This window comes from Lepisosteus platostomus, chromosome 11 (genome assembly GCF_059453375.1).
Source record: "Lepisosteus platostomus isolate fLepPlt1 chromosome 11, fLepPlt1.hap1, whole genome shotgun sequence".
Classification (NCBI taxonomy): Eukaryota; Metazoa; Chordata; class Actinopteri; order Semionotiformes; family Lepisosteidae; genus Lepisosteus; species Lepisosteus platostomus.
The window spans coordinates 32,534,935-32,548,775 of record NC_142621.1 but is presented as its reverse complement, the minus strand read 5'-3'; the positions used below and the strand labels follow the sequence as shown (position 1 = coordinate 32,548,775).

The following is a 13,841-nucleotide window of genomic DNA, read 5'->3' as shown; positions in this document are numbered from 1 at the left end:
ATCATCTGAAATAATCAAACTTGGATCACAGGTTATTTCAGCACTACAGTGACAGACCAGACACCTACTTCCCCTCATTATCTGTTGTGCATTTCTAGACATGAAGATCACATGAAAATAAAGCGACTGCTCATGGGTTCTGACCTTCCTTCTCACAGCAGGCAGGCAGTGTGCACAACTCCCAGGCACAAGAGTATCTCCAAGTCTTATAAATCCTCTGCACTTCACACGCCGACCTCCACTGCAAAACTCGCTCAGCCTCTCCCTCTGTAAAAACATGTGCTGGTCACTCATTCTTGAATACATGAAGTATAATGTTCCCCTGAATTAAAAGGACACTTTGCATTACAAAACATAGGAGCCAACATGGTTAAGGTTATAGGAACAAATGTTAATGTTAAAAAAAACCTAAAAAGACAGAGATTTGTCAGTGCAGTGTCATTCAGAGCACTATGTTTATTAGCAATATGTCAGTTTCCAGACGGGCCTTTCTGACTGGCAGTCCTTGTGTTTGTTTTTTTCTAAGACAAGAAGCTGGCAATGTAATTGCACAAACAATATAGGAGGTGCAATTTTAATGTTTGAGTTTTATTAAAAAACAGGTGACTCATACAGGTTGGGGATGTTTTCATGTCTGAAAGGGTTTTCTCTTTCGTCCAGTGTCTGTCCTTCATTGATCTGCAGAGCGGCTGAGGCTGAGAGGAGGAAACGGCACCAGCAGGGCCTTACAAACCCAGTTCCCGGCCTGATCCAAGAGATACACTCAGCCACCCTGCTGTAAAACAATGTAGTACACAACTCCCTGTAGTGAGGTATTAATTAATGTTGAAGGTGAACCTTGTTTGATGAAAACAGAGTGTTGCTGTACTGTAGGATTGAGATGGACCTGTTGACGAATGGTGTGGAGAACATCGTGTACAGGGAGGAGATATCTAAAACAACACGATCTGTGGGGCTCAGTGAAGTCTTCCTGCTTGTCTGAGGTTGTGAGTAAATCTGTCTCTTACAGCTGAAAACAGCTGGGCACATGACAGAACATACTGTTTTTGCCGGGAGCGTTGAGGGCTTGTTTTTTTGGAACACAAGGACAGTGACTCAATATATTCCACTTTATCACCACGGATGAGTCTGGAAACTCGCGTTGAAATCTGACTTTCATGATGTTAATATAACACTGCGTTTCTTTGAAGAAAGAAAGTTTGAGGCCTCATAAGCTTGACAACGATTTTGTTTTCTTTTGTTTTAAAAACAGTGCACTCATTTAATAGTACCGTTTTTCTAATGAGTATGTATTTTGTTCTATTTGTGAAATTTTACTATGTAAAATATATGGTTTATACTCGTGTTTAAGTTCAAATGTGAAAAAAACTAAGTCGATTAATTGTCCGTTTAGTTTCTTGCACAGTAAAGGGTTAAACAGGCACTGTCAGGTGTGCATACCCAGTCCCTCTCCAAGTTCACCAACTTTTACATACAGAACATCAAAAAACACAATCGGAGGCGTTGTGTTGTAAGGCCCAATTGTGATGATGTGAACAAGCCCAGCATCTCTTGACAGCCGGACACATACATATATTCTCACCTCTTTGACCTGGCACCTTAACTGTAGCCCCATAACCAATAACGTTTCTCCCACACCTCCTCACATATTGAACGGAGCTTCACATACTGTATACAAACACCTGTGGCAACGCATTCAATTCCACTTGCATTATCCTCCAAGGGGGCAATAAGTGAAATATGGTTAAGAATTCACCATAAAGCGTCAATTAAATACAGTGACTCTACGTAAGGCAAAACAGAACTATGATGCCACTTTACCTGTACATACTGGTACCTCCACTCCATCACTCTGTCACTGCTTCTTTCAAAGGCCTCCTGCAGAGCTGCTTCACTCTGAAGTCGTGTTGTTTCAACACCTGGTCAATTGTTGCAGTACTGACACTACTGACATTCAAAAAGGCAATATTGTCTGCAAACATAGCAGCCTGGATTTCCTGCCAATATACGACAATAGTTGCAAGCAGCATTTCAACAGCAGCAGCATCCTGTTCAGCACTGCAAACTTTGTCTCGGCCATCAGAGAGTGGTTTTCTGTCAGTTCTTTTATGGGGAACAATACATTTCTGCCAGCCAAAAAGGATGAGAAAGAGAACTCCATTCATTTCATACAGTAACATATTCCTGCAAAACTGAAGTAATATATGATCTCTTACCTACAGTATTCTCAAGTCTGAATATTCTAAGAGTTTATGCCACAGCTGAACGAGTGAAACCAGGCTGCATCCTTTGGCCAGCTTCACGCAGGTCTTCTTCTACTCCTTTGACCAGCTCTATCTGGGCCTGAGATACCTTTCTTCCTCCTCTTTGACCATCTGTCTCCAACCTCTTTTATACGTGATTATGAACTGAGTGGTTAGTTAACAATTAGGGAACGATTATTTGCATGTGTGTAATAGGGTGTCACCCACGTGAGAGTGGTTATTAATTGGGGGCAAATGACTGAGTTTTGTTTGAGGAGATATTTCTAATTTATTTTTGTCATCTGTAGAGCATTATTTTTTACTGTTTCGCACAAGAGGTGCTTGGCATTTGATATCTGTGTCTAAACAATGATAAATAATTAGATCTTACGGAACGTGTTCCTGCTTTGCTCGTTTGGATAAGGTTTTACTGCCATGATCCACAGTTGCATTCAAAGTGTCTTAGCACTTGAGAAAAAGTGGATATAATGTTGAAGAGGATTGTCATTTTATTGCAATATAATACGTAAAATGTTGCTGTACTGGAGTATTGAGGTGGACCTGTTGACAATGGGTGTGGAGAACATCATGTACAGAGAGGAGGATCCAAAAAACTGGATCTGTGGGGCTCAGAGGAGAGTTTCAGCAGGAAGTTTTCCTGCTCGCCAGGTTGTGAGTAAACCTGTTTACTTACAGCTGAAGACAGTTTGGCACAGGACAGAATATACTGTTTTTGCCGGGAGTGCTGTGGGTTTTTTTGGAGCATAAGGACTGTGACTCAATATGTTCCACTTTATCACCGCGGATGAGTCTGGGTCTTTAGAAACTGCTTTCAAGACATTAACATTACTCTGCGTTTCTTTGAAGAAAATCAGTTTGTGAAACCTTGGACTTTTATAATTGTTCCCCTCAACAAGCACCAACGACTTTCTTTTTAATAGACTGAGTGCACTTACTAAATAGTGTTGTCTTTCTAATGGCTATGTAATTTGTTTTATTTGGGAAAGTTCAAACCTAAGTAGATTTATTGTACATTGAGTCTACTGCACAGTACAGGTTAAACGTGCTACACAAACCTGACCAGTGATTTTGTGATCACTGGTAGAACTACCGTTTGACATGGAGGCACCACTCAATTAAAAGTTTCATTCGTTTGTGTGCAATTGAATCAAGATGACCACAACATTAGCCACCTTAAATCCCATGTGATGTAAATCTTATACCTCTGGTTGGGGTCACACAGATTACACACCTCACACACACACCTGGTCCAGTACAGAGGACACACCTCACACACATACCTGGTCCAGTACAGAGGACACACCTCACACACACCTGGTCCAGTACAGAGGACACACCTCACACACACCTGGTCCAGTACAGAGGACACACTTCACACACACTCGGTCCAGTACAGAGGACACACCTCACACACACACCTGGTCCAGTACAGAGGACACGCCTCACACACACACCCGGTCCAGTACAGAGGACACGCCTCACACACACACCCGGTCCAGTACAGAGGACACACTTCACACACACACCCGGTCCAGTACAGAGGACACACTTCACACACACACTCGGTCCAGTACAGAGGACACGCCTCACACACACACCCGGTCCAGTACAGAGGACACGCCTCACACACACACCCGGTCCAGTACAGAGGACACACTTCACACACACCCGGTCCAGTACAGAGGACACACCTCACACACACTCGGTCCAGTACAGAGGACACACCTCACACAAACACCTGGTCCAGTACAGAGGACACGCCTCAGAGCCACACGGATGGAAAATGTGTGCTATATAGTAGAAAGAAAGTTACACAGTCAAACACTCTGCACCAGCGCTGTGATTTTTTTGTGAGTTTTGTTTTCGTTTATCCCAGCAGAGGTTGATGAGTTAATACGTGTTAACAAGACGGGACTCCGACAGCCCAGCCTCACAGTGTCCAGGCTCCAGGCAGCACACAGAGACGGCGCAGGAGGGCAGGGGGGTCCCGCAGGAGGGCAGGGGGGTCCCCGGGGATGTAGACGACGGCGGCAGAGAGCAGCAGGGCAGCGGCCGACACCTTGAGCGCCAGCACCAGGCCGGGGCCCCGGGGCCGGTGTGGGGCCCGGCGCGTCCTCAGCGGCTCTTCCACTCGCTCCCACTGCGTGAGGATGGCGCTGCGAGCCCCGGCCCACTGGCCCGGCCCAGACAGCCGGTACTGGTACGGGGTGCAGGGGCCCAGCAGCACGCTCAGCCCCAGGCGGGGGTCCCGCAGCAGCAGCCCCATCAGGCTGGGCCGCGCCCCGATCTGCGCGGCCAGGCTGTCCAGGTAGGGGATGTAGTCCACCTGGAGGGGGGCCAGTTTCGCAGTGTACCTGTACAGGGAGAGACAGCTGGTCACCCAGCTCACACAGCTGTGGGAACCTAGAGCAGGAGAAGTCTGAGCTCTAACACTCAAATTTCTCCTTTAAACATTATTGTTGCTGTGCACAAAACTTAAATGGCTTTTTTAAAATCTTCCATTTCCTCAGATTTTTTTTTAATTGACTTTTTTTTTTTTAGAATTTCACAAAAGCAGCTTGTGTGAAGAATGTAAGGGGCCCCTGAGCTGCTCAGCAGGGAGAGGCTGGGCTCTGCAGCCCAGGGGTCACTAGTCTGAGCGTGTCTGAACTGGGGGGCAGACAACTGTCCAGGCACTGCTAGGGACGGTCCAAAGTCTGCTGGGCTTCTATTGGCTTCTCAGGCAGCTCTCTGATTGGCTGGGCAGCAGTGAGCTCACGGAGTTATCAGGGAGTCACATGGCCTCTCTGCCTGGCACCGGGGCAGGGCTGTTTGTGCTCTGTGTGAAGAAACTCATGAAACCTGACAGTGAGCTGTTTCAGAGGCTGCATAGGCTGGCTTTACACCCCACTCATGCCGGTACAAGGCAGTGACAGGTGATGCCAGTTTGAGAGGGTAAAGGAAATGTACAGTACAGGAATACTAAATTAAAAGGTGGTAAAATCTTTAAAATATGTCCATTGGAGGGGTTTTAATGCTAGGTCCTGAAAGATGTTACAGACAGTGTAGGGGCCCATGAATGCCTGTTCAGCCACTTCTATACCTGCACTACAGAAGTGATGAGGGATGTACAGTGCTCATGCACAGTCAAGCTACCAGACGTGCTGTCCTCTGGTTGTGTGCAGTTTACCTCCTCTCCATCCTCTTTGTTTCACATTCGATGTCCTTCAGCATCGTCTCCTCTGTGGGCAGCTTGTTTAGCCCTAAGTCACGACAGAACAAACATTCTCAGAGATGGCAAATCTGTAAATCACTTACCACTTAAAGCTTCACTTGAGAGTACGAGGAATGGCTACAACTGGAAGGGCTCAAGGCGATGCTAAAATCGATCCAAGAGGACTCTGCCACAGAGATTTCACTGTGTTCTTTCCCCTCTGGGCGCAGGACGATTCTGCTCATTTGAACTCCTTCAGAGTCTCCTGATGAGTTACTATGTGGACACTCCCCTTCTGCTCTCTTTATAAAGCAACAGCAGATGATCGCTCAGAGTAACCTCTGGGGGTTTCATAAAAACTGCTTTGTGTGAGACTGTTCCGACCCTGAAGCACGCAGCAGGAAAAATGTTCTGCAGTTTCGGACTTTCCCTTATCAAACTGCCTCCTTTGTTAGCAATCAGAGCTGCCCGCACCTTAGCACAGTGTGTCGCTGTCTCTTGCGCATTGACATGCGGTAGACTAGCAGGAGGGGGGCCTCCAGTCGAGAGCGGGGCTCGGGGGTGAGGAGGGAGACCCTTACCTGCGATGACTCGTGTCGCCCAGCGCACCTGCATTTCTGCGATGGGCATGATGGGCCCGCTGGCCTGGAAGAGGCCCACCACGGCCAGGGTGGGCGGCTGGAGGGCGGGAGGGAAGAGGTGCTTGTACAGGGCCAGCCGCTGCCCAGGCGGGGTGAAGAGGGAGGCGGGCAGGAAGGGGAAGCTGTACTTGTAGCCCGTGCAGAAGACCACAGCGTCGATCCCGTCCTCCACCGTCCCGTCCTCAAACACCACGCTGGAGCCCCTGAACTCGCGCACGTGGGGCTTCATGACGAGCGCCCCCAGGAGGATCCGACAGGGCAGGTCGTCATTGATCAGCGGCCTCTGTTTTAAAACCCTGCAGGAGAGGCAGTGGCTTGCAAACGGGTTCTTTGCAGTTCAAATCACAGGGCACAGCTGAGACAGAAACAGTCAGTCTAAAGCTGCGATCACAGACATCATTACTTTAACATTGTTAACTCATCGCTCTTTTAATATCATTACCTCATACTTTAATATCGTTATTTCATTTGGCTGACACTCTTGTCCAAAGTGACTTACACATGCACAGCTGATACAAGATTTGGGAAACAGCTACATTTCTTAACTAGAATTACATTTTCTTTCTTCTTTCTTTAATTGCCTTTACAGATTCCTGTTCTTTCAGCTTCCTACAGAGTAATCACTTGTCATGAATGTCAAGATGCACTGTAAGAATTAAGAAGAATTTCTGATTTACTCTGGCTATAATAAAACCATTAAGCAAAGGAAAGGGCCTGCTATCCACCTTGCTATATACTGTACATGTGATACTGTAATTGTTTATGAACAAAACAATAATACCAAATAAACACGTTATCTACAGGGAACACATTCTGGTAGCTGCAGGGGATGCGCAGACTCTCAGGTGAGCTCAATACCTCTGTTGTGACTGGAGCCCATACACGCTGTGGTCATATTTCTGGTTCAGCGTTCTCTCCCAGAGCCAGTTCACCAGACAGGCAGGCAGCCATTCTGTCAGGAAGCCAACGATCCGTGAGATCTTCGTCATGTCCAGGGGCATCCCTCTGTCCGAAGCACGGCTCATGACCCAGGCCCCCTTACGGGTGCTCAGGAACGTCTGTGAGAGAACATTGCAATGTAATACTTTAGAAACATCAGGAGTTCTGTCCCCATGGACAGTGTGCATCAGACACCAGACTGTCCCGTGTACAGTGTGTGTCAGATAGCATACTGTCCCCGTGCACAGTGTGTCAGACACCGTACTGTCCCCGTGCAGTGTTTCAGACACCAGACTGTCCCCGTGTACAGTGTGTGTCAGATAGCATACTGTCCCCGTGCAGTGTGTCAGACACCATACTGTCCCCGTGCAGTGTTTCAGACACCAGACTGTCCCCGTGCAGTGTGTCAGACACCAGACTGTCCCCGTGTACAGTGTGTCAGACACCATACTGTCCCCGTGCAGTGTTTCAGACACCATACTGTCCCCGTGCAGTGTTTCAGACACCAGACTGTCCCCGTGCAGTGTGTCAGACACCAGACTGTCCCCGTGCAGTGTGTCAGACACCAGACTGTCCCTGTGCAGTGTGTGTCCCCGTGCACAGTGTGTGTCAGACACCAGACTGTGCCCGTGCACAGTGTGTCAGACACCACACTGTCCCCGTGCACAGTGTGTCAGACACCACACTGTCCCCGTGCACAGTGTGTCAGACACCACACTGTCCCCGTGCACAGTGTGTCAGACACCACACTGTCCCCGTGCACAGTGTGTCAGACACCACACTGTCCCCGTGCACAGTGTGTCAGACACCACACTGTCCCCGTGCACAGTGTCAGACACCACACTGTCCCCGTGCACAGTGTGTGTCAGACACCAGACTGTGCCGGTGCAGTGTCAGACACCAGACTGTCCCTGTGCACAGTGTTTGTCAGACACCAGACTGTGCCCGTGCAGTGCACACACCATACTGTCCTGCGCAGTGTGCGTCAGACATCATAGTGTCCCCGTGCAGTGTGTGTCAGACACCATACTGTCCCCGTGCAGTGTGTCAGACACCATACTGTCCCCGTGCAGTGTGTCAGACACCATACTGTCCCCGTGCAGTGTGTCAGACACCATACTGTCCCCGTGCAGTGTGTCAGACAATTCCATTCTCTAGTCGAAGCAATAATGTAAATTTGTACGGGTGCTGGTCTCTGAAGGACTGCGGAAGGCAGGTTGCAGCACACAGCTCTGCAGTGTCACCTTTCTGCGCCTTCAACTTTAGTTTCAGGGAGGGTTTGAGACTGCATGGAACTGTACACACCTGTTCAGCCACTCTGCTCATCTCCACAGCGATGTCCCCTCCAGAATTTCCAATCCCCACCACCATGACCCTTTTCCCACGGAATTTATCCGGATCCTTGTACTCCCAGCCATGAAAGTGCTGTCCCTCAAACGTCGCGATGCCTAGCGTTGACCCATGGAGTGAGAAGAACAGGGTCATTGGTTTCGGGCCGTTTAAAGAGCATTAAGAAGCGCCGGGTACCCTCAGCTAGTTTCTGGATTCGGGTTTCCTGCCTTGCCTCTCCTGTTCGGCAGATAACTACCCAGCCGAGCTCTTTCCTCCTCAGGTCATATCATCGGCAAGCTGCAGGGGACGGTGGGAAGACTGCGCCTACCTGGAAAGTCTCCGAGGGGCAGAGCTGGCTGAGTATAGTGTCCCGTGCAGACCAGCACCCCATCGAAGACGAAGCTCTCCTCCTGTCCCTCTCTGTCCACCGTCAGCACCTCCCACTGGCCGGAGCGAGAGAAATCCGGGCGCTGCTTCACACTGAGCACGGTGGTCTGACAGCCACAGGGAATCACACAGCGCACATACTGTTACTTACACACATTCCTGGGGAGAAGAACTGACATGCTGAATAAACTGCTTTGTAAAATTGTGAGGGGACCCGATATGGGTTTTTTCAGATCCCTAAAGGCACTGACAAAGTCAACCAAGCAGACACATTCAGCATCAACAGAGGACATAAATGGAAACTACACGAAAGAGCATTAAAAACTGAGAACAGCAGACACTTATTTACCCAAAGAGCTGTGGGGGAGTGGAACAAGCTCTTCCATGTTGTTGAAGCTGATATTCCAGCTTCTCTACAGACACATCCTTGGATCAATCAGCTACTAACCAGTAAACAGGCCAGAAGAACCAGTGGATGGCCTCTCGTTTGTAAATGTTTTTGTGCTCTTTAGTGCCACATTGTAGAAGCTATAATGCTTAAGTGCATTATAAGGGAGGAATGAACATGGGACTACTTGCAATTACTGACCCAGAGTGAAACGTTTTCACTGTTGTAAGATGTCTATTCACTTAAGTACCTGTGCTAAATTCGTGTAAAAATATGATAGCGTTGTATGCAGTCAGAGTCGAATCCTTCATTTTGCATTTTGTGTGATATCTCTGCTGGCAATTAGATGGTGCAGCATTCTGCAGAGCAAACCATCGGCAGCACCGCGATGAGACCCTGAGACCCTGAGACCCAGGGCGGAGCGCGGGCCGGGACACCGGAGTCACCTGGAAGCGGATGTGAGGGAGCAGCTGGAAGTGCTCGGCGTACAGGCAGTAGTACTCCAACAGGCGCGAGCTCTGCATGTAGTTGGGGAAGTGGGCGGGGAAGGGGAAATCGCTGAAGCACATCATCTCCTTCGAGGTGTTGACGACGAGGGAGCGGTAGATACTGGCCCTGCCGGGCTCGGGCTTCTCCTGCCAAGAAGGGAGCGAGAGCAGTCGTGAGCGAGGCTGAGCTAGAGAGAGAGAGGCCTGGCGCGCGCAGGGCACTTTAAGACATCTGTGGTCTCTTTGCAAGCACTCCAGTGTGAAAACCACGCGCTCTGGAGCAAGGGACTTCGAAGAAGTACGCAAATGGGACCAGAGGGAGTCTCTCACTTGAAGAACAATACACCTGAGGACTCCAACATCACCCATACCTGCCACACTGCAAACTAGGGGGGGGGTTGTGCGCCACCTAGTGGCGACAGGGGACATTAACAGGGGACATCGGCTTGTAACTTGGCAGTCCAATGTATTTCTTGGGTCTGCTTGTACTGTATGTTACCAGATTTTACAGAGCACTTTTAAACAGACCAACAACCTTAAACTGAGTATGAATTTAAGAGCAATACAGATACTACACAATTTCTAAGACTTTTTATGTACTTCTACTACATCTAGTGCAAAACACCTCTTGTGCGAAAGTTAGTGATAGATTTTTGTTCACAGATGACACCGAAACTAATGAAATGCACATAGACCTAGAAACAAAAATGAATTACTGGGCTCACACCTGACAGATGAATGAGAGTCCATGCTGACATCACTTACCTCTGGTAGACAAAGTGTGGAAGCAATAAAAAAGGCAAACAGAGCATGAGGACACACAATATTCTAAAACGAGTAAGACCTTTTTTTTTAATATTGTGCAGAAAGTCTATCAACTTCACAAAATGATACTGCTGTGCTGGGAACTGTCCAGAAAAGAACAGCTAGACACATTTCTGGGCTTAAAAGAATGTCCCGCACTGACAGGCTAAATGAACTGAGTCTGTTTATTCTCCAGCAGAGACAGCTCTGAGGGAACCAGCTCAAGTACAGTATTAAAAGATCATTAAGGTCACCGACACTGACATTAAGGTCAACACAGTAGGCTTCTCCAGAATCAACAGCAAACACTGAGCAGAGAACACAAGTGAGATCTACTATTTAAACTGAAAACGGAGGTACTTTTTTACCTAAAGGGTTGTAGGAGTGGGGAACAAGCTACCCAGCCATGGTATAGAAGTCAATACCCTGGCTTCTTTCAAAAACAGCTGCAGTAGATGAAATCCTCTGATTAAATACCTACTAACTACCCAATGAGCAAAACGGGCTGAAAAGCCTCTTCTCGATTTGAAATTTAAGCAGGAAAAAATACTATTTTGGTTTTTTGAACTGGAATTACAAAATCAGGCATCACACAGGCAGAACTGTAAACAGAAAGTCTTGAAAGGAGACAGGCTAGCCCCAGCTGGGAATCGAACCTGGGGCCACTGGGTCTGACGGTAAGCACCTTACTGTAACCCCAGCACCATAAAGTCCAGGTCCCTCTGACAAGGCAGAAATCAGTGCCCTAAGCATATGTATACACAGTGCTGTGAAAAAGTAAGTAAACCCCCTAGCTTCAATAGCTGGTGTTGCCGCCTTTTGCAGAAATCACTTCTTGTAAGCGTTTCTTGTAATTGTCTATCAGTCTCCTACATCTACTTGGAGAACGTTTTTCCCATTCCTCCTTATAGAGTTCCTTCCACTGTGTGATGTTAGAGGGCTTACTTGCATGTACTGCCTGTTTCAAGTCCCCCAACAGCATTTCGATGGGTTAAGATCTGGGCTTTGATTTGGCCATTCCATAAACCTCCATTTCGTCTTTCTGAGCCATTCTTCTGTGGATTTGCTGGAGTGTTTGGGTCATTGTCTTGTTGCAAGGTCCATTTACAGTTTAGCTTCAGCTTTTTGACAAATGGCCTCACATTTTCCTGAAGTACTCTCTGGTACAATAGGGAATTCACGGTTGACTTTATGATGGGCAAGCTGGCCAGGCCCTGGCGTTGTGGCCAAACAGCTCTCCCTTTGTCTCAGCCGTCCAGAGCACATTGTTCCAATAGTCCTGATCTTCACCCAGGTGTTGTCTGGCAGACTTCAGTCGTGCATCTATATTCTTTTTTGAGGGCAGAGGCTTCTTCCTTCCTGACCCTGCACGTAGGGCAAAGTTGTGCAGTCTCTTTCAGATGGTTGACTCATGCACTTTGACACTGACTGAGGCAAGACTTGCCTGTAAATCCCTGGATGTTATCCTGGGGTTCTTGGAGACTTCCTGCAGCATCTTTCAGTCAGCTTTGGGCTGAATTTGGTGGGACGACCCGGCTTGGAGTAATTGCCAGTGGTTTGATTTTTTCTCCAACTGTAGATGATCTTTCGGACAGTGGAGTGATTGACTACAAATTGCGTGGAAATGGCTTTAAAACCCTTCCCAGACTCATACACATCAACAGTCTTTCTTCCGAGGGCCTCAGAGAGCTCTTTTGATCTTGGCATGATGTAGCCACACACCTCAATTGCTTAGACCAAATCAGACCACAGGTTTGTGGTGTTAATATGAGGCAGTGCCCTCCAAATTACTCTCTAATGATGTTCTAATCATTTGCACCTGTTTTGGTGCACCTGATTCTAATTTTAGGTGCAATGGTAAAGGTAGGGATGTACTAACTTTTTCTGCATAAGGAAACTGCATTTCTGTTGATTTAAATAGTACAAATGAGTGCAAAATGTGATTTTTCAATGTTATTTTTTAAACTTAGATCAACTTTATCTATCAGTACTGTTGAAACAATGATCAAATATCCTTTTGTCCACAAATGTAAAAAAAGACAAGCCTTTCCATGGGGTGTACTTACTTTTCCACACCACTGTATATATTATATTCACTCATGAATCACTATAAAAGATCTTCACAGTCTCTATAAGTCTTTCAATTGCCTGTTGCAAAATTTTACACGATTTACATTTCATTTTACACGATTTAAGCTCAAAATGCTACTTTTCTAATGTGCATCAACGAATGAAGTGCAAAGAAATCTCTTCCGTGTGTAATGCTGTGTCCATCGGAGAAAAGACGGCTTTTCTCCCCCTGCACAGCCAGAATCCGTGAAAAGCTCCATACGGACTTGCTCATTTGGCGGAACACCCGCGAGCGAAGCCGGCTCTTGCCTTGAACCGCCACATGCCCCCGATGGCGTCGCTGCTCTCGAAACAGACGGGCTCCAGCCCCTCCTCCAGGCAGCTCTTGATGGACACCAGGCCCGAGGGCCCGGCTCCGATCACTGCGACGCGCCGCACCATGCCGTCTGCAGCGGGCTGGGCCGACGCGGGAGAGCAGGAAGACACCGACGCAGGTCGAGGGCGGAGGTAGACAGAGGGGTGGGAGGGAGATAAAAAGAGAGAGGCGTGAAAGATATTCAAGGAGATGGGGGTCAGAGCACAGGACCGAGGTTGTCTGGCAGTATTAACGTATTTCTATTGACGTGATGTACAATAAAGCCCTTTCTGACATTCAGTCAAGCGAGGGCGTCTGTAACTGGGAGTCTTCCGTTGGTTGAGTTACCCACTTTATTACTGGGTAAAGTCCAGGGTCGTTATTCTGGAAAGTCTTTGCAGAGAAAAGTTCTGAAGAAAGAAAAGGATTGTGAGCTGAGCATTTTTAGCACAAACATCTGAGAAAAACCCCAAACCCAGAGAGGGCCATACCAGCAATCTGCAAGACCGTCGCCGGGAGCAACAGTAAAAAAGAGCTGCTCACCTGGGTTTCTAACTGGCCAGCTGTAGAGGGGCTCCCTGGCGCCGACAGCGCGCGCTCCGGTCCGAGTGAGCCCAGGAGCCAGAGGTGGGCAAGGTCCCGTGGTGAGCTGATGCAATTCGCACTTTGCCCCCTGGCGTTCTGCAGTGTCTGTGAGTTGTTCTTTTACCCCCTGAGCCTCTGCACAGGCCAGAGAGCCTCCGTCTCCCCTGGCCCCTCCTCACCGGTTTAACCCTGTTGTGACCTTTGTGAAAACCCAGCGCCATCTACCGATTGGAAAAAGGCGAACACGACCCGTCTCCTAGTGCGGTCACGACCGTCCGCTTAGCAGTTGCAGACAGCCTTTCAACCCACAAGGTTCTTTCACAGACCATAAACAACAAGTCACTGAAAAATATTAGCAGAAAATAAACAGAAACATTCGAAGCAGTAATACAAAA

General features: G+C 48.0%; 1 protein-coding gene across 21 annotated transcripts; it reads right to left on the bottom strand.

The window, feature by feature from the left end:
* Window positions 1-3,208: 3,208 nt before the first annotated feature.
* On the bottom strand, window positions 3,209-13,655 carry LOC148652468 (flavin-containing monooxygenase 5-like). 21 transcript variants are annotated; one of them, XR_015925333.1, is made up of 11 exons: window positions 13,405-13,655; window positions 12,816-12,962; window positions 9,591-9,779; window positions 8,698-8,863; window positions 8,343-8,485; window positions 6,957-7,156; window positions 6,039-6,394; window positions 5,434-5,506; window positions 3,611-4,618; window positions 3,545-3,578; window positions 3,209-3,495 (listed from the first exon to the last, which is right to left on the bottom strand). XR_015925333.1 is itself a non-coding variant. In XM_088599211.1 (9 exons), exons 2-9 carry the CDS (start codon window positions 12,945-12,947, stop codon window positions 4,195-4,197), a joined length of 1,683 nt encoding a protein of 560 aa, XP_088455337.1. In that variant the 5' UTR covers window positions 12,948-12,962; window positions 13,405-13,655; the 3' UTR covers window positions 3,209-4,194. The 21 variants fall into 21 exon arrangements, 2 of the variants coding, with proteins under 2 accessions (XP_088455337.1, XP_088455338.1); XR_015925337.1 differs by lacking the exon at window positions 3,545-3,578 and having other exon boundaries at window positions 3,579-3,612; window positions 3,645-4,618; XR_015925339.1 differs by having other exon boundaries at window positions 3,645-4,618.
* Between the last annotated feature and the right edge of the window lie 186 nt (window positions 13,656-13,841).